Here is a 27,710-nt window from a genome sequence, read left to right as displayed (position 1 = left end):
TAACTTGAAAGACCATATATATATATATATATATATATATATATATATATATATATATATATATATATATATATATATATATATATATATATATATATATATATAAAGGACGGGAGTAATGGGTTTGCCTGTCTGATGGCCTTTTTTTTTTTTTTTTTTTTTTTTTTTTTTTGCTATCAGACGATTTTACTCGATGTCGAACCCTTGTAGAGAAAGGATTCCTGTAGGCTGTACCTAACCTCTCCAGTTGTCTCCCCAGTTGAATACAGTCGTCTAGAGACAGCAAGAACAAGATCAGAAAATAAAGACGTCCCTTGATTCTACGGTGTAGGGGTTAACGATGAATTGAAGTATCATCTGCGTAGCAGGTGCATTTAGGAAGAGGCTAAGAGTAGGTTATTGATTCAAGGTGTGCAAATTCTCACGATGCGGCAGCTAACTGTACACATACAAGCACTATCACCAGCTGGTGTTGATTCACACTCACCTATTTGGGCAGTGATTTACTGTGACTATTATACCAGATATCAGTTATAATTTTTATTATTATTATTATTTTGTCATATGGATCGCCTTAGATTTCTCCTTTAGAACTTACGTAGGACCACTTGAAGCATTAGGGGTTATTGGAGACTTTCTAATCCCTTTACTACGATATACCTTCCCTTGGCTGAAGTAATTCGTGAAGTAGTAGCAGAAATAAAAGACCGTCGTAATGATCTAGTTTAAGATTATACACATTTTCCTTACTCTTTTGTTGTTTCCCTTAATGTCATAAAGTCGCTGCGGCAGAGTATGTATAGAAGTTGTCCGTAATAATATAAAGCAGTTCAAAAGACTATTTTTAAAACTTGGGAAGGAGTGGCGTTGCGCATCAGGGAAATAGCCCTCGCTGCTTCCGCATCCATTTCCCTGCCATCTCCTTACTCGTCCTTCCCCTCTCCTTTTCTCACTTCCTCCCTTCCGTTCCCTTCCCCTTCTCTCCTTTCCTTTATAATCCATTCCCTTCTCTCTTCTTTCCCCTCTCCTTCCCTCACCTCTCGCCTTCCGTTCCCTTCTCCTCCTTTCCTTTCTTCTTTTATCCCTTCCCTTACCTCCTCATCCATCCCCTCTTCTTTTTTCACATTTCGCGTCCCTCCCACTTTCCTCTCCCTTTTCTCATCCCTGCGCTTCCCTTCCTTCCATTCTTTTCTCTTCTGTTGTTTCTTCCCACTCCGTTTAACTTCCCCTCTAGCTCCTCTACCTTCCCCTCCCATACCCTCCGTCAGCCTTCTTCCCCTCTCCTCTTCTTCCCATACCTTCCCCCCTCATTTGTTACCCCCCTCCCCTTCCCTCTCTTCTCTCCTTTCATCTCGGGTTTCGTCTCATCTTCGTCCTCCTGTCCTTTCCTCCCTTCTCTTTTCATGCCCTTTCTGCGTTGATATTGTCTCCATAACATCTCACATGCCCTTGGTACTTCTTTCCTTTGGTCTGGTGTGGTTTCCTCTAGTCTGCAACCCCATCTTTTGTACATATCTCTCTCCCCTCGTATCCTCCCCACCTCTTGCCTTTTCTCCACTCGTCTTTTCTCTCGCTTCCTCTCTTCTGGCATGGTCCACAGCCCACCTGTTGTGCTTCCTCGTTCTCACTCGTGACAAAGTTGGGTGCTCGTCTAGCCTGTCAAAACGGGTCACTAAAAACACATATACTCCTTCCCCCCACACCACACTTTCTTACTTTTCTCCCTTTTTTAACTCGCACTCTTATTTTTTTTACTCATACTCTTTCTTTGAGTCGACGGGGTGTCCGCCAACCACACCCACGGTTTAGTATTCCCTTTAAGTTACTCAGTGCTAAATGACAAACCAGATGGTTTCCTGTACTCCAGAAAGCCATCTACTGCGTTGGGCGGTAACCACATAACCAGGGAATGGACCCTTTATGATATAGTGGAAAAAGTCACCTCAGCCGCATGTGACTCATAAGGGATAGAATCCTAGCTGTGGTTGTGAAAAATGATTCACATATGCCTAGTCCCGGGCCCTTACACTCCTGATGTCAGAGGCAACATAGTTGGCTGATGGGTGGTTAGACTTCGTCATTTTAGAGCTCTGAATTTTTTTGTCTTACAATTTTATCTATCTATCTATCTATCTATCTATATATATATATATATATATATATATATATATGTGTGTGTGTGTGTGTGTGTGTGTGTGTGTGTGTGTGTGTGTGTGTGTGAAATTAATCTCAAGAGCACGTGATGACAAATATCTTCTATAACTTGCAGGAAAATAAAATAAAGAGGACCACCATGTTCTCGTCTGTGTTTCAACTTCAGGTTCATCCTGAAGATGTCTTGAAACACAGACGAGACCATGATGCTCCTCTGTTTAATCTTCTTGCGAGTTATGCACGCATACGAGTACAAACGTGCGCGCGCGCGCACACACACACACACACACACACACACACACACACACACACACACACACACACACACACACACACACACACACACACACACACACACACAATCTTATTTAGAATAGGCGAGATATATATATATATATATATATATATATACAGTATAGAGAGAGAGAGAGAGAGAGACAGAACTTTTTTATTATTTTGTATTTTAACTCGTAGCCTACTCATGCCTTTTCCTTTACATAGATTATTAAATTTTCTTTACTTATTGGCTCACATTCTTACTTTTTTACTTTTTTTAACATACACTCTTCCTTTTCCCTTATTCTCCACCCTAGCGTGAGGTGGGAGTTGGGAGGGGGGAGGGATCGGCTCACCTGAGGAACTTGAGAAAATGAAACCCGTCGTCCTGGGTATTGCACGCCAACGTATGGGGTTTCTTTCACCTAGACGAGAAAAGTGTGTGTGTGTGTGTGTGTGTGTGTGTGTGTGTGTGTGTGTGTGTGTGTGTGTGTGTGTGTGTGTGTGTGCGCGCGCGCTTCGTTCTTAGAGTTATGTTTGTGCATGTGTACGTTTTTGTATGTATGTGTGCGGTGTGATTATGTAAGCTGAAGTGCAGAAACTAGTAACGTTAATGTATTGGGTGTTGTTCTTGTGCAGTGGTGAAGTACAAGGAAACATGGAGTCGTATTTATACAGTAGAGGAACGAAACCATTTTGTACGATAAACAGGTCTCCAGAACAAACTATTAGCCAGTTAATTTTGAGGTTTGAATTTTGTTTAATATTGACCAGTGTGATTGCGCTGTGTGTGGTGCTTGCGTGATTTATGACTAGCGTAAATACTCGTACATGCAATCTTTTATGCATGACATAGGTTTAGGTAAATTTTTCAGTACGGCACCTTGCATTGAGGTGTTTGGTTGCTGTATGAATGATAGACAAGCTTATAATACGGTCATTCAACAGATTCAACCTAGGAGTGTTTGTATGTAGTGCCCTTGGTGACCTGTTGTTGTTGTGTTGCAGGGTGCGGGGCTGATGTGGGAGGGAGGGGAGGCGGTGGCGGGGTAGAGGAGGCCGCCCCGCCCCGACCCTCGCGCCCGCCGCCCTCGCTCCCGCCTCGCCCGCCCTCGCCCCCTACACCGGAGAAGGAGGGGTGGGCGCGCCTCAGCTGCGTGGCGCCCAGAAAGCAGTCCAACCCCGCTCCCACCCCCCACCATCTGCTGCACCGCCTGGCCACCAAGAGCCTCTCACAGCCACACCTGCAGCTGCTGCACACTCAGCTGCAGCAGCCACAGCAACACCACCCTTTGCAGCGCTCCCTCACCACCGTCGCTAACAGGGACCCTCGCCTCCGTCGCCAGAAGCAGCAGCTGCCAGTAGCGGCGGCGGCAGAGTCACTCCTGCAAACCAGCTCCAGCGGCAGCAGTACCAGCCTCAATAGTCGCTGCAGCACGGGTAGCGGCGGCGGCGGCGGCAGAGGCGGAGGCAGTGGCAGCATGAGCGGTTCCGGCACCTCGGGGGCGGCAGCCTCCTACAACACCATCAGGAGGGGCCTGAAAGCCACCACCTCCAAGATCATGGGCGCCACTTCCACCGTGCGACGCCCTCACATCCCCGCCGTCACCTCCAGTCTAGGTAAGTGCACGACGCATTCACTTACACAAGTCGTCGTCGTGGGGGAGGGGGAGTGTTTTCCCATCGGGTAAGGAGGCTACCTAAACACCTTTTTCTTAGCAGCATATTTATGCTCATATCTGCACTATCTCCTCATTGATATATGCAACCTCAGCATTGAAAAGATATGAATAACATAAGAGAGTTCGTAGGTGTAATGTACATTATATGCCGATAAGGAAGAGGTGGTATGGAACCTTCATAGCCTAGAGAATACAGACCTATGTGTAGCTGCAGGCGTGTCTCCTTACTAGACAACAGCACCGGCACGGAAGCAGGTACGGTAAGTTTCCTCCTCCGTGTGTGCCACCCATGTCTTGTTCCCATGCTTCCTACTGCAATTATCATGTTTTCTTAGGTTGTGATCCACTACATACAACACAGTCACTGCCTATCCAGTGCTTTCTTCACTCCAGGTAGAATATATTGTAAGCTGCTCATTATACCAACCGTCAGGCCTGGGCAGTGTTTAAGGCAACCACAAAATACGAATCCCAGTTTTCAGTGATCTGCTAACACGAACTTAGTCTCTGATATCTCTACCATTTCTTTAACGGCGAGTTACGTGACAGGTCTGCATCCTCTAACACCCGTGACGAACAGATGAACATCGGGTATAGAAATCTGTTGTTAGATACCAACGAAATATTGCACGTTTTCCTGTTTTCTCTTTTTTTCCTTTCTCATTTTCCTTTTTCTTGTTTTTTCATGGCGTTATCTTTCTTGCACTCATTTCATTAGGGACAGAGTTTGGTTGATGCACTCATGTTAATATTTGATGCACCAGCTGCCCTGATTTTTTTTTTTTTCATGATTATAATAATAGATGTGTTGCCGTTATTTCTCTCTCTCTCTCTCTCTCTCTCTCTCTCTCTCTCTCTCTCTCTCTCTCTCTCTCTCTCTCTCTCTTGCTGCCCTGATTTTTTTTTTTTTTCATGATTATAATAATAGATGTGTTGCCGTTATTTCTCTCTCTCTCTCTCTCGATCGATCGATCGATTGATGTGTTCGGGGCCTCAGAGAGCAGCTTTTGAAATATTCGTGTTATCAAAGATTTTCCTTTCCTCACTTACGTCATTTTTACATCTCATTTTATCTCACCTGCCTTTATTATCCTCATTTCATGTCCTTGCATGTCATTTTAATATAAACAAACAAACAATTTATCCCAGACACATCATTTCGTATCAGCACATCTCACCCACTCATGTTGGGTGCTGATGAGGAGCCAACACGTAATGGCGTTCTACCCTGGGTGGAGTAGCTGCGGCGTCCACTCAGGAGCCAAACCTCTTCGTATTTCCCTGCACCTCACCGTGGCAAAGACCCTTGTCCGACCAGGGTGAGACGCTGCCTACCACATGGGGGCCTCGGATCCCTACATGATGTTTGCACTGTATTGTACCTCTAGGACGACCTCACAGAAGCATTTGTTTACCCATGGACGAAGAGTGTGCTTGACCATACTGACCGGAGTTAAGCAATTAAGCAGCAACATCTCAGTGTCAAATCTGTGTGCCTTAGTTCACATTTCTTGCATTTCATAACTTCGTTTCTTATCCTGATTTCATGTGATACAGAGAAGGTTACATATTTTATTCGCATCATCGCAATTTCATATTCCGTCATGTAATATGCCTATCGGATCTCAGTTAACATCATTTCTTTCCCACACACCTTATTTATATACATATTCATCCTCATATTTGTCCACACACATCATATTCCATCCCACACACCGCATTTCGCACCGACAGCATATTTCATATCCAAACACTGCATTTCATATCCAAACACCTCATTTCATATGTAGACACCTCATTTCATTTCCAAACACTTCCATTTCATATACAAACACCTTATTTCATACGTACACACATCATTTCATATCGAAACACCCCATTTCATATCCAAACACCTCATTTCGTATGTAGGCTACGCACATCATTTCATATCCAAACACGTCGTTTCATATCCAGACACCTTATTTCATATCCAAACACTTCATGTCATATCCACACACCTCATATGTACACACTTCATTTCATATCCTAACACCTTATTTCCTAATTATGTACACATCATTTCATATCCAGACACTTCATTTCATATCCAAACACCTCATTTCATATCCAATCACCTCATTTCATATCCAAACACTTCATTTCATATCCAGACACCTCATTTCATATGTACGCACATCACTTCATATCGAAACACATCATTTCATATCCACACACCTCAAACCCACACACCACATTTCGTATCCACACGCCTCATACCCACACACCACATTTCATATCCATACAACTCATTTCATATCGACACACCTTATTTCATATCCACACAGCTCATTTCATAATCACACAACTCATTTCACATCCACACAACTCATCTCATATTCACACCCCTTATATCCTCACGTCTCACTACACATTTCACGTCCACATACCTCATTTTACGTATTATCCTGTCATCTCCCATCTGTTTCGTATCCATTATCCCTACACCTCCTTTCACCACTCTCGCAGCAATTTACGCAATCCCTTTCCCCCCACCACCTCATGTTTTTCACTCGTACACCATATTTTTCACTCATGATCCTCAAATGAGTGTTGGTCCTTAGGGATCGCACTGCTTAGCTGATGTCCAGGCGAAAGGAGAAGCCAATCGAATACTCGTAAATTGCTAACACTTCATTTCACACACCTTAACCCCTATTTTACACACCCCAACCCCTATTTTACACACCCCAACCCCATTTCACACACCCCAACCCCATTTCACCCACACCCCATCCTCCATTTCACACACCTAACCCCCATTTCACGCACCTAACCCCCATGTCACACACCCCATCCCCCATTTCACACACTTAACCCCCATTTCACACACCTAACCCCCATTTCACACACCCCAACCCCCATTTCACACACATCAACCCCCATTTCACACACCCCAACCCCCATTTCATACACCCCAACCCCCGTTTCACGCACCCCAACCCTATTTCACACCCCAAACCCCATTTCACACCCCAAACCCCATTTCACACACCCTAACCCCAATTTCACACACCCTAAACCCCAATTCAAACCCCAACCCCCAATTCAAACCCCAACCCCCATTTCACACACCTAAACCCCATTTCACACACCCCAACCCCCCATTTCACGTACCCCAACCCCCATTTCATACACCCCAACCCCCATTTCATACACCCCAACCCCCATTTCACACACCCCAACCCCCATTTCACGTACCCCAACCCCCATTTCACGTACCCCAACCTCCATTTCACGCACCCCAACCCTATTTCACACCCCAACCCCCATTTCACACACACCAACCCCCATTTCACACAGCCCAACCCCAATTTCACGCACCCCAACCCCCATTTTACTCACTCCAACCCCCATTTCACACACCCCAACCCCCATTTTACTCACCTCAACCCCCATTTCATACACACCAACCCCCATTTCACACACCTAACCCCCATTTCACACACCCTAACCCCCATTTCACACATCCTAACCCCCATTTCAAACCCCAACCCCATTTCACACACCCCCAACCCCCATTTCACGTACCCCAACCCCCATTTCATACACCTCAACCCCCATTTCACGCACCCTAACCCAATTTCACACCCCAACCCCCATTTCACACACACCAACCCCCATTTCACACAGCCCAACCCCAATTTCACGCACCCCAACCCCATTTTACTCACCTCAACCCCCATTTCACACACCCCAACCCCAGTTTCACACTCCAACCCCCATTTCACACACTCCAACCCCCATTTCACACACCCCAACCCCCATTTCACACAGCCAAACCCCAATTTCACGCACCCCAACCCCCATTTTACTCACCCCAACCCCCATTTCACACACCCCAAGCCCCATTTCACACACCCCAAGCCCCATTTCACACACCCCAACCCCAGTTTCATGCACCCCAACCCCCATTTCATGCACCCCATCCCCCATTTCGCACACCCCAACTCACATTTCATACACTTCCACCTCCGCCTCACCTCTCAGTTCCACACCCATCCTACATTAACTTTCCTCATCTCTCCATTCTTGGTATGTTTTAATTGAAAGGCGGTAGGGGCAGGAATCAGCTCTCTGTATCTCGTAAAGTTCTCGTAACCTCCTCAATTACAGTGTCTTGATGTCTTCTCAATACTGTCAGACGGGTTTTTTGGCGAAGGAGAGTCGTACCAACTGGAGGGGTTAGATGTGGCCTTCTTTAATAGCACCTTCACTGCGTATGTCCTAAAAGAGTCGACCACAGAACTCCAGAATGAGCTACAGATGGCACCGTGGTACAGAAGGGGTTGAGAGGGAAAAAATGAAGAGGTAATAGAGTTCTTCGGTTCAAGACTGTGGATCGTAAATTACATATCGGTATATATTGTCCAGTTCGGGAGAATTAGGCGCACATACAGCAATTGTCTCGCACCGGCTTGAACCCTCTCCATGTATAAACAGAGCCAGTACATTGGCGTGTGTGTGTATAGTGTGGGAAGGAGGGAGAGAGGGGGCGGGGTGGAGGAGCAAAGGGAAGCTCATTATGTCGGTCTAGTCTTCGTTCATTCCTCCCAGACAGTCGTCACCAGGTCTTCACTCCTTCAGTCTGGCTCGTCTCTTCGCTATTGACCCGCTCTCTTTCACCCTTTTAACTATGTGAGGTTCTTCCTAAGCCAAATGAAGGTATTGTGCGAATGTAGGCAAACCGAAAGAAAAAGTCTCCATTGTGGTGAGAGAGAGGGAGAGAGAGAGAGAGAGAGAAACTTGTAATCAAAGGGTTAACGGACGGAGAGAAAAATCGCCTAGGGATGGACAGAAGAAAATAGAAAAACTGTCATTACACCCGAGTTAACCTTTCAGTTCCATTTATATTTTTTTCTTAGCATCGTCAGACGTTATGATTCAGCTTAGGAAGGATATCTGTTTTGTCTAGTGAAGCTTTTTCTGTACTAAGTAATTCCGTATGTAAGTAGTAAGAGTAAACTGAAGAGACTTAATCGCACTGAAAGACGTAATTGATTAGTCTGTGTTTATCTTCATTCTTTTCTTTTTCCTTTTTTCATCCGTTTTTCCATCTGATTTCATGTGTTCGTTCCTGGTCATTAATTTTCCATGTGTCTGAGCTTCAATTTTTCTTTCTCGTTCATCCATTTATTGATGTATCTGTTGACGTTGGCTTGTTCATTTTCCTTGGTCCACATGTTCATTTTCCATGGTCCACATGTTCATTTTCCTTGGTCCACATATTCATTTTCCGTGGTCCACATATTCATTTTCCTTGATCCACATTTTCATTTTCCTTGGTCCCCTTATTCATTTTCCTTGGTCCCCTTATTCATTTTCCTCTGTCCACATGTTCGTTTTCCCTGGTCATCTTCTCATTCTTCTTTTTGTTCTGGATGTTGTTTGTGTTTTATGTTTATCCAGTCACTCATCTGCCTGGCCTGCTTGTTTTCTTCATTCTTCCTTGTCGCCTACTCATTCTTCCTTGTCGCCTACTCATTCTTCCTTGTCGCCTACTCATTCTTCCTTGTCGTCTACTCATTCTTCCTTGTAGCTTTCCCGTTCTTCCTTGTCGTCTACTTATTCTTCCTTGTCGTCTGCTCATTCTTCCTTGTCACCTACACGTTCTTCCTTACCGTCTAACGTTTCTTCTCTACTGTTTTTGTATTTTGTTTATCCAGTGATTTCGTTTCTCAGTTCACCTTGCTGTGATCATTCTTCATGGCCGCCTACTCATTCTTCCTTGTATCTTGGTTTCTTTTTTGTTTATGCACTCATTCATCCGTCAGCCCTTTTTCTTCTGCCTTGTTGTGTCTGTCTGTTCTTCTCTGATCGTCATCCATACTTCTCTCCCTTTGCTCATTTGTTGGATTGTCTTCACCGATCCCCTTTTTTCCTTCGTCTCTTCACTCACCTTTCTGATTGTGTCTTCGTGTAATGTGTTTGGTCTTTGTGTGTGTGTGTGTGTGTGTGTGTGTGTGTGTGTGTGTGTGTGTGTGTGTGTGTGTGTGTGTGTGTGTGTTTTCCAGCCTTCATCTGTGCCCTGCTTTCTTTCGTATGTTTATCTGCCTTTCCGATTTATGTGCGTCCTGGTTTGTTATGTTTCCTTTGTCGTTTTCGTCCGCCCGTTCATCCATCCAGTCATCTATCCATCTGTTTTTAATCTGTCTTTCGATCCTTATGTAGTCATCCATCATCCGTTTCACCCATCCCCTTCCGTTTACTCATTCGGCTTGTGTTTGCCTGCGTATTCACCTTGTTATCCCTTCTGTTCACCCACCCTTTTGTCTAGTATGCCTCTTATTATCATTTGCATACGTCATAGATTATCCATCCTTCAGTTGTTCATGTGTTTGTATGTTCATGGTACCAGTGTTGCCCAGTCTATTCATTCTATTCTTCTTGCTATCTCAGAAGGTGCAAATTGGTCTCTTGTCACTTTCATCCACTGTTTTGAGATGCGGGAACATCTCCAGGAGCTGCTACGTCAATCTCCCTCACTAACGATTTTTGGATGCAAGCTGCTTCACTAACGTTCATCATAAAGTCACACCACACACCATACCACCCTCTCACACCACACCACACACCATACCACCCTCTCACACCACACCACACACCATACCACCCTCTCACACCACACCACACACCATACCACCCTCTCACACCACACCACACACCATACCACCCTCTCACACCACACCACACCACACACCATACCACCCTCTCACACCACACCACAAACCATATCATCCTTTCGCACCCCAACACAACACACCACACCACACCACACCACAATGCACCACACACCATGCCACCTTCTCACACCACAGACCCTACTACCCTATCATACCACACCACAATACACCACACATATACCACCCTCTCACACCACACCACACCTCACACCATACCACCGTCTCACACTACACCATACCACACCACACCACACCACACCACACCACACCACACAAAGTCATTTGTTTTCATGCTTATCTCTCCTGTCGATCCATCTTTGTCATTCTAATTTAGCTTTTTCTTCTCATGTCGTTTTCATCACATACCCATCCATGGTTTCTGTCTGTTCATCGTATCTCTCTCTCTCTCCCACCCGTCCTCTATCATCCTTTGGTCTTTCTGTTGTAACTAATTATCCTCTTGCCATTTTTATTCATCAGTTCATGCATCCATTCCTCTGACCAATTTGTGTCAGTTCGTCTCATTCGTTTCTTCTCATTTCCCTATCCTTGTGTTCATGTGGTTGCTGTTTGTTCATCCGATCTGTGTGTTGTCATCGATCCTGTTCTTCCCCCGTCCCTTTCCTATTTTTCATATTCTTTCTCCTCACGTTACTTTTATCCATTATCCATTAGTCCTTTCTCCTATCGGCCTGTCTGTCTATCCAATCATCGATCATCGTCCTCCGTGTTTGTCCATCCATCTATCCATCCGCCCTCCTCTCGCGACCCCATTTAGCCTGTCAGCCATCGATCACTAAGGAATCGCCCACGCTCCAGCATTAATTTCAGTTTCTGTATGTGACTGTCTTGAAACAGCCCGTAGTGTGCCTTGGTAGTACACCCCAGGGAAGATGTATTGCGCTACTTACAGCATTTGTCATTTTGAAACGTGGACCCAGCGTTGTAATATATGGGCCAACCCTTTGATTTTAGTGCAGAAGTTTTTCTTGGTATCTGTCAGTACTTAAAAGAAAGCATAAAGTAACACAATTAAGGAGATTGGCTTCGGTCGCCTGGGCGGCCCTATGGGGCCACTATTTCCCAGAGGAGGATGGGGGTGGTTCGGTCAGACCACTTGGGAGAACATCAGCAACAACAATTAAGGATGTTATATAGTCCGAGGTGCCAGCGTAATAGATTCCGTTTGAAGACATTGGCATTGAACTCCAGCGTCCTTTTTTTTTTTTTTTTTTTTGCCGGGGGGGGGGGGATGGGAGGGGGAGGAACTAACTTTCAAATTCGCCAGGTGATTGGAGGCCTGTCTATCACGTCAAACGCTGGCTGAAGCAGAGGGTGGTCTCGTGCTACTGAGGTGATCTTGGCTACGGAAACATTGCCTTGTGTCCCCGCCTCAGAAAGGGTATAGGAGGGATGGGCCATGACCCGGTATTATTGACATTAATTGTAGGCTGTTCAAGAGACAGCGTGTGGTGAGAATCATCATCATCATCATCATCATCATCATCATCATCTCGACCCTCAAACCCCATTATTTAGTGGAAGAAGGGCTAGTCAGTGAAAAGACTGGCAATAGGGAAAGCAACCAAGCAAGGGTAAAAAAAAAACTGAAAGAAAGAGAAAAAAGAAGATGCGGAGAAAATAAAAGCATGAAAATAGCTAAAGAAATGCAAGGAAGAAAGTGATAAGAGGAAATTGGAGGAGAAAACATATTACCAGATAGAAAACCAAACAAAAAGCAGCAAAAACAACTTAAAGTCAAAGATCAACGACAGGGAAAAAAAAAAAAATGAGATAAAAGACAAAATGGAAGATGAAAACTGAAGTACGAAAGAAAAACTAAAATAAAAAGAAAAATGGAAGCAGAGAAGTAAAGGCCAATGAAGAAGAAAAGAAATTGGATAAAGAAAATGGAAGAAGAAAACGGAGGAACAAATGGAAGACTAAAATAAAGGAGTGAGGGGAAAAAATTAAAGACGAAGTGTAAAGGGATAACGAAAGAAAGAACTGGGAGGAACGAAGTTAATAATACGAGTGCAAGTAGGAGCGATTTTTCAGGCCAGTAGGAGGCTTTAATCGACCTTATTGTGTTAATATTTTTCTCGTTTGTGATCTGTTTTGAATTCTCGGGTGAATTGGTGTTGATTTCCTCCCATGTATTCCTGAGTTTTATTGTTGTTTGTTTTTCACCCTTCCACTTTTTGCGTGTATGAGAGAGAGAGAGAGGGAGAGAGAGATGGGGGAAGGGGGAGTGACTCACCTACCCTTTATTCTAACCACTGATTACATGAATTATTTATCTTTAAATGGCCGCAACGGAAAGTTATTCCAGCCTTACGAGACAGACCTAGGTTCCTTCCTTTTTCCTTTATTTTATTCGTTTTATTTTTTTTTGCATAAGAGCCAGTCAACCCTCAGTCCCAGATTCTCTCTCTCTCTCTCTCTCTCTCTCTCTCTCTCTCTCAGGGTATGTAGATTGAGTGTCAGATATATGTCTATGCAGCCACATGTAGTTTTCCGCCGTGGTGTGTGTGTGTGTGTGTGTGTGTGTGTGTGTGTGTTGTAGTAGCTAGCAGTAGTAGTGAGAGTGATGGAGTGGTGTGGTGTGGTGTGGTGTGGTGAAGGTGTTGTGAGGGAGAGGGTTGTTGTGTGGTGCAGTTGAGTTGGTATAAGTGTAGTGAGGGTGCAGGTGGTGTTGGAGGGAGTCGTTTGGAGGGTGTTGTTTTGTGTTGGTGGGGTTTGGTATTTGTGACTGTGAGGCAAGGCGGTAGTAGGGATGGGGGGAGGGGGGGATAAGTGGATGGGGCAGTTGTGCAGAGTCGGAGAGAGGGGGAGCTAGAGTGAGGGGAGGTGGGAAGAACTGGATGAGGGGAGAGAGGGATGAGGGGAGGTGGGAGAGGAGTGAGAAAGGCTGGAGGGAGGAGGAGGAGGGCTTGTGATCGATAGCGTGGCGACGCTGGTGCCTCATTCAGGGTTAGGGAGGCGACCAGGTCAGAGGACGGCAGGGCTGGAGTCTTCTCACTGTGGTTCCTAGGCGGCGGAGGTCAGGCAGTAGGGCAGGAGGGCAGCAGTAGGGTAGCCTCGGCCTGGTGAGGGAGGTGAGAGCCGTGGGGGTTGAGGGCAGGGCCGCTACGCCAGGGGAGGCGCCGCTGCCAGGCTCAGATCAATGGTGTGTAGTGTGCCACCGACCACGTTGCTGCCGCCACTCTCTCTACTTCACAACCTCTCCCTCCTTCTCTGCCGCCGTGTTTCCCGTTGATGTGTGACGTGCTCTTGACCTTCTCCAGCGCTGTGTGCGTAGTGCAAAAGTGTTTGTTGCTCCTTAAATGTGGAGGGATGAGTGCGTAGAGTGTGGCAAGGCCGTGCCGTGGCTGGCATGCCGCCACGCACTCCAGGTGGCCGCATCTCCGCCTGCCTGAGTGAGGCGCCTGCACCACATCATTACACCACACCACACCAACAGTACTCCACCACCGCCTGGCACCACAACACCACACCGGACACGCCGCCCCACTAGCACCACCAACACTCATGCGCCATCATCACTAAGTACAGTTCAGGCAGGCAGGCAGCCTGGGCTGGCAGCGTGTAGGCGCCGCTCATGAATTACTAAGTGCAGCAGTGACGTTGTATTCACAAGACGTGCCCCACCAGCATTCCAGGTACTTGGTCCCAGTGGACCTCAGCGCACCCTTTGTTTCACCAGCCTGTGGTGTCAGAACCTGCACCACCTGCCTAATCTCTGGCCACGGAGACAGGAGGCCAGCAGGGCTTGTTTGTGAGAGCAAGTTTGCTTGTGGTGGGCCGCACTTGTGTCCACCACCAGCCCAGCATGGGGCAGCGGGCTGAGATGGACTGGAAGGGCTGGGCCACGTCTGTTGGGGCCAGGGCGGCGCAATGACCCTCACCATGTAAATAGCCTCAGTATTCACCAGTGTTGCAGGGAATACCACAATGGCTGCTCCGTAAAGCTCACCCAGTGCCGGGGAAAATAAAAAGAGGTGATGTGCAGAGCGAGTCATTGAAGTGGTATATGATGTGATGTGAAGTGAGGTGACATACGGTATACACGATGCCCATCTACTCGAGCAGCACGGAGGTGGCGGGGTACGAGACACTCAGCACCCGCCGCAAACACAACCTCTTCCGTAAGTACTCTACAGTACCGTTCACTAGCTCATTCATTCCACTCCTCAAACACAACACTCTCTCCCCTTTTGTTGTACGCTTCTTATTCACTCCCATCCCTTCCCTCTCGTACACCTCGCTCTCACCCTTGGCCCACACTGTCTTACTCTCTCTCCACCCACTTTCACCCATCCTTCCCTCTCATACAATTCACTCTGACCCTTCCATTCAGTCATAACACCTCGCTGTCGCCCTTCTTTCCCTGTCGTACACCTCACCCTCACCCTTCCGACCCTCTCATACATCTCACTCACCCTTTCTGCCCTTTCATATACACCCCACTCTTACCCTTCCTGCCCTCTCATACACCTCGTTCTCACCCTTCCTGCCCTCTCATACACCCCACTCTCACCCTTCTTTATTTTTGATACGCCTCACTCTCACTCCTCCTCCCATTTCATACACTTCCCTCTAACTCTTACCCTGCCGACACACACACACACACACACACACACACACACACACACACACACACACACACACACACACACACACACACACACACACACACACACACACACACACACACACACACACACACACACACACACACACTTCTTTCCTCTAATAGACCGCATTCTTATCCTTCCTTCCCTTTCACGCTCATCCTTCCCCCTATCCTTTTCTTTTTTTTACCTCACTCTCACCCTTCTCTCCCTCTCGTCCTTCCTCCCCTATCCTTTATCGTACACTCTCCATAACCTCCCTTTTCTCAAGCCCTCTTCTGCCTTCCCTCTTATTGTCGCCCTCTCCTTCACGTCTTGTAGATCCCCACTCACTCCTCTCGTACAGCCGCTCTTTCCTCCTCTTGCAGTTACCGTTTCCCTCACGCCTTGCAGTCCCCCTATCCCTCCCCTCGGGCTGTTTCGTGTCCCTACCGTCGTGTAGTCCCCCTCCCTCCCCTCTTGCAGTTCCCCTTTCAGTTACCTCTTGCAGTCAACCTTTCCCTTCCCTTTTACTCTCCTTTCTTCCTTCTAAAAGTTCCCCTCTCCACTGTCGCAGTCCCCCTCTCTCTCCACCTTATCCCCTCTCCCTTCACTTTTAAAGCCCCTCTCCCTCCCCTCTTACCGCCCCTCCTTTTCTCTCTTTCCTCGTACAGTCCCCTCTCCCTCCCCTCGTACAGTCCCCTCTCCCTCCCCTCATACAGTCCCCTCTCCCTCCCCTCGTACAGCCCCCTCTCCCTTCCCTCATACAGTCCCCTCTCCCTCCCCTCGTACAGTCCCCTCTCCCTCCCCTCGTACAGTCCCCTCTCCCTCCCCTCGTACAGTCCCCTCTCCCTCCCCTCATACAGTCCCCTCTCCCTCCCCTCGTACAGTCCCTCTCCCTCCCCTCATACAGTCCCCTCTCCCTCCCCTCGTACAGTCCCCTCTCCCTCCCCTCATACAGTCCCCTCTCCCTCCCCTCGCACAGTCCCTTTTCCCTCCCCTCATGCAGTCCCCTCTCCCCCCCTCATAGTCCCCTCTCCCTCCCCTCGTACAGTCCCTCTCCCTCCCCTCGTACAGTCCTCTTACCCTCCCCTCATACAGTCCCCTCTCCCTCCCCTCATACAGTCCCCTCTCCCTCCCCTCGTACAGTCCCCTCTCCCTCCCCTCGCACAGTCCCCTCTCCCTCCCCTCGCACAGTCCCCTCTCCCTCCCCTCGCACAGTCCCCTCTCCCTCCCCTCGCACAGTCCCCTCTCCCCCCTCATAGTCCCCTCTCCCTCCCCTCGTACAGTCCTCTTACCCTCCCCTCGTACAGTCCTCTTACCCTCCCCTCATACGGTCCCTCTCCCTCCCCTCGTACAGTCCCTCTCCCTCCCCTCATACAGTCCTCTTACCCTCCCCTCGTACAGTCCCCTCTCCCTCCCCTCGCACAGTCTCCTCTCCCTCCCCTCGCACAGTCCCCTCTCCCTCCCCTCGCACAGTCCCCTCTCCCTCCCCTCGCACAGTCCCCTCTCCCTCCCCTCGTACAGCCCCCTCTCCCTCCTGTCTGGCCACTCTTCCTCCCCTCTTGTTGTTCCCTCTCTCTCCTCTTGTTGCCCCCCTCTCTCCCCTTCTGTTACCCCTTCTCTCCCCTCGTGTTGCCCCCTCTCTCCCCTCGTGTTGCCCCCTCTCTCCCCTCGTGTTGCCCCCTCTCTCCCCTTTTGTTGCCCTCTCTCTCCCCTTTTGTTGCCCCCTCTCTCCCCTTTTGTTGCCCCCTCTCCTTTCCCCTCTCGTTGCCCTCTCTCCCTTCCCCTCTTGTTGCCCCCTCTCCTTCCATTCTTGCAACTCCCCTTTCCTTCTCCCTTCTTGCAGTCACCCTGTCCATCTCTTCATAGTCCCTTTCCCTTCCCCTTTTACGCCTCCTTCTTCTTCACCCTCTTGAAGTCTCCCTCCCATTTCTCACGTCCTTCTGCATCCCTCCCTTTCTCCCTCCCTTTTTGCAGTCTCATCTTTTTACTACTCCTCTTGCAGTCTCCCTCCTCTCTCTCCCGTCTTTCAATCGCCTATCTCCCTCTTTCTCACCCCTCTTGCAGTCTCCCCACTCTGCCTCTCCTCTTATAGCCTCTTCTCTCTCTTCGTCCTCTCTTGCATTCCCTCCCCTCTCTCTCCCCTCCAACTTCCCGCCCTCTTCGTCCCCTCGGCTGCTCATCCCCCGGGTATCTCCCTATCCCGTGGGAATCTCCTCATCCGCGCAATATTTTTCCTCTGTTCCACGTTTCCTTTGACATTTCATCTCTCTCATCTCCCCCTCTTTTATTCCTCCCTCCCCTCACATCTCCCGTTCAAGCTTCCCCTCTCCTCCCCTCAGCTGTTCCAACAATACCCCGTGATCTCCCCTCTTCTTTTCCTTCCTCCATTTACATCGCTTCCCTCTCTTTCCTTCCGTTACTTCAATATCTTCCCATTCCATTCTTCGCACTCTTCTCCTTCTTCTACCTCTGCAGTACACCTCTCTTGTTACATCTCTCGTTTCGATCATTTCTCCATCTCTTGTCTTCCGTTCCTCCATTCCTCCCTTTTCTTAACACAACGGATCGTCTGACTTACTCTCAACTGAATAAAATCGCCATGAGTTTACTAGAAGAGATGACTAGAGTTCTCCTGGACCATGAAAGGGTTAATGGTGACAATACAATACTCACTCTCAAACGCCAGAGATCCGACCATGAATGTTAACATCCCCGCTCCTCTCGATCATCTCCCCCTCCCCTCAGTTCCCCTCTTCCAGCACCTCTCGCCATTCCCCCATCTCCTAGTGCCCCTTCTTCACGTACCCTCCGAAGGCCCATTTATCGACGTTTATACCCCTGCCATTTTTTCGCCTCTCTCTTTGTTCTCCTCCTTTATTTTCTTTCCTAACCCCTGCCATTTTTTCGCCCCTTTGTTCTTCTCGTTTATTTTCTTTCCTCTTATTTTTATTTTACCTTTCTTTTCTTTATTTTCCGTCATTATAGTCTCCATATATTTGTTTTCCTCTCTGCTCATCATCCGCCCCTTCTTCCTGACTTTTTTCTCCCTCGCTTTTTTCTCCCTCCCACCTCGTATCTCGTATTCTTACATCCAGAGTTTCCCTCAACATCGCGTTCATTCTCTCCCTTCTTCTCCCTTTTCTTTCTCAATGCACCTTCTCACCTTATCTCCCATTTCGCTTTTCCCTCAACAGTGTCACTCCACATCCCTCCACACACTTCCTCTCCATCACATTCCTATTCCACATAGTTTCTCCCCCATATCTCCCAACAAACTCCCCCTCTTCTACATCTGCTGTCCCCACACATTCCTTAACCGGCGCAATTTCCAGTTCCCTTCTTCCCCGTAGTCTATCCCCACATCTAGTTCTTCCGTCTCGCCTCACATTTGCACATACAGTACTCGTTCTTTCAACCCCTGCCTCTCTCCACGGTCTGCACACACATCTCTTTCAGACTCTTCCCTCCTGTTTCTACCCATCACCCTAGTTTTTCGTCCCACATCCCCCTCCCCACATTCCTTCCCTACCACATCTCTGCTCACAGTTTTTATCACGTTTCCCTCTACACGCTCCATATCTCCCATTTCTCTTTTCCACACAGATTCTCCCCACATTACCTCCCCCTCTCCCTCCTCATCACACCCTAATGTCTCTCCCCAGTTTGTCCCCACATCCCACACACTCCTTCCCCACCACACCCCAGTTTCCCTCCCCATTTTGTTACCACATCTCTCCACACACCCCTTCCCCACCGTAAACCATTTTCCCTCCCCTCTTATTTCCCACATCTTCCCACACACTCCCTCTCCACCACATCACCCCCTCACTTCCACCCCCACACTCCCCTCATCTACCATCTCCACGTACACTCCGTCTCCACATCACCCGTGCCTCTCACATCCTCTCCCCCACACCTCTCTCTTCAAGCTCTACCTTGCTCCCTTCTTCCCCAGTCGTCAGATAGTTGCTGCGTGTCTCACTACCTATTATTAACCGGGCAGCAACAAACAGAAGCAGCAACAGGAAATACTCTACACATAAACAGGAGGAAAAAAGCGATGATCCTGGTAAATAGTGTAGTACTTAATCCTTTCTATTATATTTTCCAAACAAGAATCAATAACAGATCTAATCGTAAAGGGGATTATTGGAGCTGTAATCCTCTCATCACGAAAGTTCCTCACTAATACGACAAGTCATTTTGAGAGTCACGGTACCGAAAGGATTAGTTAAAGGAAATACCATGCAGTGAAGTGGTAGGATTGGTTGAGTTATATAGTTGTTGATACTCTTGTTGTTGGGTTTGTATGTTATAATTATGCATTGGTTTTGGCTTTACTGTAGTGGGTTGAGGGTTGTGGAAAATGTATAAGGTTAGTACAGATGGTCTTTTGTGTGTGTGTGTGTGTGTGTGTGTGTGTGTGTGTGTGTGTGTGTGTGTGTGTGTGTGTGTGTGTGTAAATGAACTTCCACTACAAGCTCTAATGAAAGAAAATGAAACCCCGCGTATTTTTGGCTCCAGTGGTCAGGCGGCGTAACGTAGATTTGTGCGTTAATCGATGCATAAATGACAATGGCTGTGTGACGTCAGGTGGAAGGGCGGGGTTTGTAGTAAGGGGGTGCGCAATATTCTCTCTCTCTCTCTCTCTCTCTCTCTCTCTCTCTCTCTCTCTCTCTCTCCCATTACTTTCACTTCCTTTTTCATATTATTTAGTTGGCCTTTCCGAATTTCGCCCTTTTTCCAGTCTTAATATAGCCTCCCATTTTTTCCCTGTTCAGTTTATCTCCCTCTCCCTACCGCCATCACCCCTCCTTTCCCCCACCCCTCTTTTCCCCTTCCTCTCTCTCATGACACTTCTTCCCTCTGTCTCTCACCACATCCCCTCTCCTCCCTCCCTCGCGTTACATACTCTTCCCCCATTCATCCCCTCTCTCTCGTCTCGTACCCCTTCCCTCCCCTTCGCGACCCCTCCCCCGTCTTCCCCCACCTCCCCACCCCTATCTTCCTCTCTCCTCCCCACCCCTGCTCTTCCTCTTCCCCTCACTTTGTCCATTTTCTTCACACTTAATTTCTCCTCATTTCCCCTCCTTTCCTACCTCACTCTCTCCCCTCTTCCGCACGATTATTCCTCCTCCTTTTCTTCCTCTTTGTCTTCGTACCCTGTTCTTTTATTTTGTGGTTACTTCGCTTTTCCTTCCTCCTTCTCCTCCTCCTCCTCCTTTAGCATTCTCGACGCGACTAGAATTCTTACAGGTCTTCCTTTTATCTTTATTAGTTCTCTTTCTCCTTCTCACGAACCTTTTTTCATCATCATCATCATCATCATCATCAGCATCATCATCATCATCATCATCCCGTGTTTTAATCGCCACAAACTTCGCACACAGAGAGAAACTAAGGACAGAAACAAAGTGGATGAGTAGGAGTTATAGCATAGGATCGCAAAGCTGAGCATAACAGAAGCGGTAAGTGTACTGAAAATGTACACACCTGATATTCATGGTGCAGTAATTAGCTTAGTCACGTTTATAGCTTTGATTAATAAGAGTGTAGTTGCCGTATGTACGAGATTTGTCCAAAAAGGAACCGAATTTTTTAGACAGCGCACCAACTTGCCGGTGTAGCGTGAGCCCGACGGGAGCGCTGTTTGGTGGCGACTTTGAATCTGACACTATTATAGTCGCATCACGCCACGTCCCAGTCATCGCGGTACGCGCGTTTGAGTGAACGTGTGTATAGTGTACTTGGCGATTTGTTGAAAGTTAAGTAATGAAGGATCTTGAAGAGCAATATGTTTGGGTGAAATTCTGTTTCATATTGGAAAAAGTTTTACGGAGACTTTTCAGATGTTGCAACAGGCTCATGAGGAGGATTGTTTGAGCTGTACGCAGTGTTATAAGTGGTTCCAACAGTTCAAACCGAGAAGAACATCCACCGAAGACGATCCCAAATCTGGACGGCCTTCCACGTCAAGAGATGGCGATCACAATGAGAAAGTGTGTGCTGTGATCCGTGAATTTGTACCGCATCTGCCGACGGATGAGCAAAAAGAGAACCGTGTCACAGTCAGTCAGGAGCTGTTTGATTGTACGAATGATGACGAAAACTTTTTGAAAAAATGTCAAAACAGGTGATGCAACGTGGGTTTGCGGCTTCGATGTCGAAACAAAAAGGCAGTCGTCACATGGTGCTGGAACATCGCCACCGCGACCAAAAAAAAAAAGCACGTCAGAGTCGCTGAAATTGAAGATGATGATGATCTTTTTTTTTTTTTTTCTAAGGGTGTCGTTCATCATGAGTTTATTCCACGTGGTCAGACAGTCAGTAAAAAGTTTTACTTGGTCGTCCTGAACCGTTTAAGGGAGGCAGTGCGAAGGGAGAGGCCTCTGACGGGACAGTGCGAAGGGAGAGGCCTGAGGAGTGGACAAACAAAACCAGGATGTTGCACCATGACAACGCACCTGCCCACGCGTTGCTCCTTGTGCGTGACTTTTTGGTGAAGCACGAGACCAATTTCGTCCCCAAGCTGCCCTGCTTTCTGGATTTGGTTCCGGCGGATTTTTTTTTTTTTTTTTTTTTTTTTTTTTTTTCCAAAGTTGAAATCCACATTGAAAGGATGCCGATTTCAGACGATGGTAGAGGTAGAAGAAAATTCGCTAAATGCACTAAACACACGTTCACTTAAGTGCGTGTAGTATCTCGGTGAGTAAGTAACGTGGCGTGAAGCGGCTAGTGTTAGACGAAGCTCGAAGTCGCCCCTACACAGCGCTTCCGTCGAGATCACGCTACGCCTGCTAGTTGGTGCACTATTTTTAAAAGTTCGGTTTCTTTTTGGACAGACCTCAATGTGACAAATGGTGCATGTAGATAGGAATGTAATTATAGACAGGAATGTAATGTCTGTGTGGTGTTATTCTTATTTATGTGTGTTGTAAGTTATTTATGAAGGCAAGTTACCATTTGTATCCTGGTTATGAATGTGATATATATTTAAATGTGTGGTTTTAGATGTTTTGTAGATGATAGTAACTGTGTGTGTGTGTGTGTGTGTGTGTGTGTGTGTGTGTGTGTGTGTGTGTGCATCATTAAGTGAGTGAGGGTAGGGGCATGTGTGCGTTGTGTGGATGTTGACGTATGTAGGTGTATATATAGGTGTTTGCATTGAGTGTGTATTGATTTGTTCCATGGCCCAGTATTGTGTGTGTGTGTGTGTGTGTGTGTGTGTGTGTGTGTGTGTGTGTGTGTGTGTGTGTAAACTGAGGTAAAGGGGAGAATGAGATGCGAAGAAAAAGACTATCAAAGGGTATGGAGAGAATGGGCAGGAGAAATGGAGAAGAGAGAGAGAGAGAGAGAGAGAGAGAGAGAGAGAGAGAGAGATTTAAAGAGAGAGAGAGAGAGAGAGAGAGAGAGAGAGAAAATGATTATTATTAGTATGTGGCAGTTTCTAAATTAGGAATGAAATTGAATGTATTATAAAACCAATTTCCGTATGAGAGAGAGAGAGAGAGAGAGAGAGAGAGAGAGAGAGAGAGAGTATTGGGAAGGAAAATTGAGTCTGGTATGAAACAGGGTATAAAATTTTAACTTTATGGGAGAAGAAAGTATAAGATCTTTTATTTCCCAAGTCACACACACACACACACACACACACACACACACACACACACACACACACACACACACACACACACACACACACACACTCCATTCGTGGCACCTCTCAAGGCCTGGTGAAGTGGGCAGTTCGGGTCCTTTCACTTGCCTCCACATGGGACTTTTTTCTTGTTTCCCTCGCTTGTATTTCCTCGCACCTCACGACTTTCTTTCACACGTAAATGCCGGGGTGTGAAATCGAGACTCCTGAAGTGTGTGTGTGTGTGTGTGTGTGTGTGTGTGTGTGTGTGTGTGTGTGTGTGTGTGTGTGTGTGAATAATTTCCCTTCCTGTATTTCTTCCACCTTGAATTGCCACTTTTTACTTGCTGACAAGGATCCCAGTGTTTTTCTCTGTCCCTGTTTCACTGTGTAAAGCACTGAGTTATCTTGTACTTGTATTTTCAATTTTAATGTGACTTAAGCCAAACTTGGTGTAAGGTTTGAGGGTCAGCGGGGTGGTTGACCTGTTGTTTTTGTAATATATAGGTCAAAGGCCAGGGTCACATGACTAAGTAAACAGTTTTTATCCGATTCAGACCAAACGTTTTGGAAGTGTCCAGGATAAGACAAAGATGAAGGGATTGTATCTTGAAAACAACCAGTTAAGGATCTAGGTCATAGGGTAAGGTCAAAATTCGGTCAGTGTGTTGTTTAGTGTACTGGCACTTGATGCTAATCACCATCTGCGCCTGCGTGGACTATCTGTCTATCAATCTGTGTGTGTGTGTGTGTGTGCGTGTGTGCGTGTGTGTGTGTGTGTGTGTGTGTGTGTGTGTGTGTGTGTGTGTGTGTGTGTGTGTGTGTGTATTAGAACTTCCTTTTAGGTAGAAACCCGATGAAGTATAATGTACGCGAGTTTTTTTTCTTTTTCCAGTGTTTTAGAACTTTAAAATTTAAATTGTAGTACCGGTAGTGTTTTTGTTTGTCTTATGTTTCATTTACATACATTGTCTTATTTGTTTGTCCTCACGGTACTTTTTCCTTTTTTAGACGTAAATCAGTGAGTCGAAGTTATGTGTTACTTGTTTATTTATTTGCTTGTGTTTGCGTGCACACGCACTTGCGTGCGTTCCCTTGCTTGTATTCCCCCCCCCCATCAAAACTTCCAGGCGTAAGTCTGGGGAACCATAGTCAAGAGTTCTGAAATACTTTTGTATCATTTCTCGCTGTATTTCATCCCACTTCGGAATCTCAGGCGTAATCCGGGAAAAATACACAAAAATCCTGATGTCCTCTTTTTACCTTCTCCTTCAGAACTTTCATATGTAGAATTCGAGGATGGATAGTTGAGAATCGTGGTGTGTGTGTGTGTGTGTGTGTGTGTGTGTGTGTGTGTGTGTGTGTGCTTCTCTTTTAGACGTAAATCCAAAGCAGCTATAATTGAGAGTCCTGACAGTTGCCTCTGTTTATTTTGTCTGCATTTCCTCCAGCTTCAGAACTTTCTTTTTGGCGTAATTCGGAGTAGTGGAGAGCCCTCGAGTGTTGCTCTCTCTCTCTCTCTCTCTCTCTTTCGTACATAAATCCTGTCTTTACGTTTTTTTCCTTCCTCACACATATTTTCTTCCCCCTCAGATTTTCAGTCGTAAATCCGAAGAAATATAGTGGAGAGTCCTGAAGTGGTTAAAGTTTTTGGAAAGTGAATGAAGTATTGTGACGGATGATGAGTGAATGAATGGAATTACCGTACTACTCTTTATAAACGAGTTAGTAATTCAGGTGAAGTAGGGAAGAGTAAAGTGATGGTCTTTGAGAGAGGTGAAGTCAATGAATATACAGTGAGGTTGGATGGTGAGGAAACGGAAAATGTGAGTACGTTTAAGTACTTGGGTAGTGTGATGAGTAAGGATGGAAGTTTGGAGGGTGAAGTGCTTGAAAGGGTACAACAAGGAAGAAAGGTTGTTGGTTCTTTGAAAGCAGTGATAAGAAACAGGGAAGTGAGCATGGAAGTGAAAAAGTTACTACATGACAGTATTGTGATACCAACTCTAACGTTTGGAAGTGAAGCTTGGACGTTGCTGGAAGGACACAAGTCAAGAGTGAGAGCAGTGGAAATGAGTTATTTAAGAGGAGCCTGTGGAGTCACATGGAGAGACAGGCTGACAAATGAGGATATAAAGGAGCGCTGTGGTGTGGATGTGGATGTGATGGGAAGCGTTAGGAGGAACATACTAAGATGGTTCGGCCATGTGGAGAGGATGGCGGGTGAGAGACCGACGAGGAGAGTGTATGTGAGTGACGTGGAGGGGGGAAGAGGGAGGGGGAGGCCGAGGATGAGATGGAGGGATGGAGTGGAGAGGTATATGAGAGAGAGGGGTGTGAGTTGGGAGCAGGATAGTGAAATGGCGGGGGACAGGGCGACTTGGAGGCGATTTGTTTGTGGCCATCCCGTACGGGATTAAGGCGTCCGGCAATAGATAGAGAGATAGGTAAATAGGAAGTATGCTAAATTGTGTTACGTGGATTATTTGTTTGAACTTAATCATAATGAACATCAAACCATTCTACGGGAAAAAATGCTTTCTTTATCCATGGGTAGTGTTCAGTGAAATTATATTAATGGCATAATGTAATACAGATATCGCTCTCTGAAATTAATTGAAAATTTTGCGGCATCACACTGAGAATTATGTTGTAACTGCCTAGTTTGATTTGAAGTATTTATTGCTCATTGAACCTTCTCAAACCAGACAACCCCTTCAGTTGACATGGTCGTTTACTTTCTTCGTGCAGCCACCAGACGATTTACTTGATTTTAGTATAAACCTCTAGTTGTGAAGGAGTTGATGAAGGCGGGACGTAACCCTTCCAGTTCGAGACATGTAAGCTTAGCGACATAAAATCGTGTGGACATAGCGTGACTGAGATATTGAAGACATCATCGGAGTGCAGTGGTTAAAAGAAGCCAGAGCCAAGGAATTTGAAGGGAACTGCCAGCATGTACGTTGATTCACAAACTTAGTTATCAGTTTCCTTTTGCAACTAAGATTTGGTTTTGCTGGATATACAAGGAAAAGTGAGTATAGACTATTCCTACCATCTCTCTTATCATGCAACATATACTTAAAGAGAATATATATATATATATAGGCTATATATATATATATATATATATATATATATATATATATATATATATATATATATATATATATATATAGGCTATATATATATATATCGCCGGACGCCATAATCCCGTAAGGGGTGGCCATTTGACTTTGAGTTATTTGTTTTACAGAGAGGGGCACTAACCCTCCACCAACCCACTTGTTGACACGTAGGGAGCAAGTATGGTTTGGTTATATGGTTACGACCCATATATATATATATATATATATATATATATATATATATATATATATATATATATATATATATATATATATTCTAAGTTGTTTGTGGATGTCAGCCATATGCTTAATCCCTTCAACCTAATCATGTATATATATATATTTTTTTTTTTATCTCCGAAAGGTTTTATTCAGCCTAAGGGGGACTGTGCGACTTGCATGGAGCAGATATAGCCGTAGTTAATCCCTTCATCACTATAGTTGAATTAGATCAGTAAATGAAATCATGCGATGGAAGTTTGATCCAAACGAAAGAAAACATCGTGAGTTTGAAGGCGTTAGAACTTAATTTAAGAAGGGGAAAAGGAGGACGTTAATATTGGCCGATAATTTCCCAAGCATGTATATTTTACAACGTTTCTAACCACTTTGTATCACAGCTGTTAGTCTTTGGCAACGTGGGATGGAGGCTTAAGATATCTAATACCTTTAGTCGGTCCTTAAATGGCCGTCAGATATTGTAAACTTGTGCACACCTTGGCGCTTTCAGTGTTAAGAATGCGATCACCATCCATGGATTGCCATGGCTGCCCGCGTAATGTAGAACAGGCAGGACCTGAGTCATGCCTTGCCCAGCGGATGGAGAGAGAGAGAGAGAGAGAGAGAGAGAGAGGGGGAGGAAGGGGGAGTAAGGCCGAGGTGAGCCTACCAACTCATGCCTTATGGTTCAGGGTCAGACTCGGGTCAGGGTGGGGTACATGGGGGAGGATGGGGTTGCCTTAATGTTAGTTGCTTCATTTAGATGACATATTTTTATGTTTCTTTGCTACCGTCAAGCAATTTGATTTCACTTAGGCCAAACCCCTAATTGTGAGAGAAGGTTAATGAAGTTCCCAACTCTAGTTTGAAAAGTGTCTCCTAAGTTAAATTAAAACGATCTGGTGGTAGCAACGGTAGAGGCGTGGGAGTGAAGGGGTTAAGCTCGAAATTACGAATGTACAAGGAGATCCATTATTTTTTTAGGGTAATTTATATAACACCTAAATCTTGATGGTAATGATCAGCCTGCATCCCACTTCCGAAAGTGTAGTAGCAACGATTCGGGAAGGTCAGACATGTTCTGCCACCACCGTTCATTCATTCATCACTTAGGCATAGTTCAATCAGGAGCGTAGGGGCACGGGGATAGGCTTGTCAGTCGAGACATTTAAGGTGAGAGGAACTAGTCCCTTTTCCATGAGCCGCATTACTAGAGCAGTAAACCCAAACTTTCCGTGGGAGTCAGACACTAATGGGTTACATATGGTTGGAGC

The 27,710-nt window shown here is 46.3% G+C and overlaps 1 protein-coding gene across 2 annotated transcripts in view; it reads left to right on the top strand.

The window, feature by feature from the left end:
- The first annotated feature begins 3,848 nt into the window (after nucleotides 1-3,848).
- The window catches only part of LOC145412207 (uncharacterized), a 122,670-nt gene continuing 98,808 nt past the window's right edge, over nucleotides 3,849-27,710 (top strand). For both annotated transcript variants that reach the window (XM_080282133.1, XM_080282132.1), the window contains exon 1: nucleotides 3,849-4,050. In XM_080282133.1, coding sequence (XP_080138259.1) covers nucleotides 3,912-4,050 — 139 coding nt within the window. In that variant the 5' untranslated portion in view covers nucleotides 3,849-3,911. The remainder of the gene's footprint in view (nucleotides 4,051-27,710) is intronic.

This window comes from Coenobita brevimanus, chromosome 92, assembly GCF_032717465.1.
Source record: "Coenobita brevimanus isolate Jiangsu-jjx chromosome 92, ASM3271746v2, whole genome shotgun sequence".
Classification (NCBI taxonomy): domain Eukaryota; kingdom Metazoa; phylum Arthropoda; class Malacostraca; order Decapoda; family Coenobitidae; genus Coenobita; species Coenobita brevimanus.
This window is presented reverse-complemented; position numbering and strand designations above follow the sequence as displayed.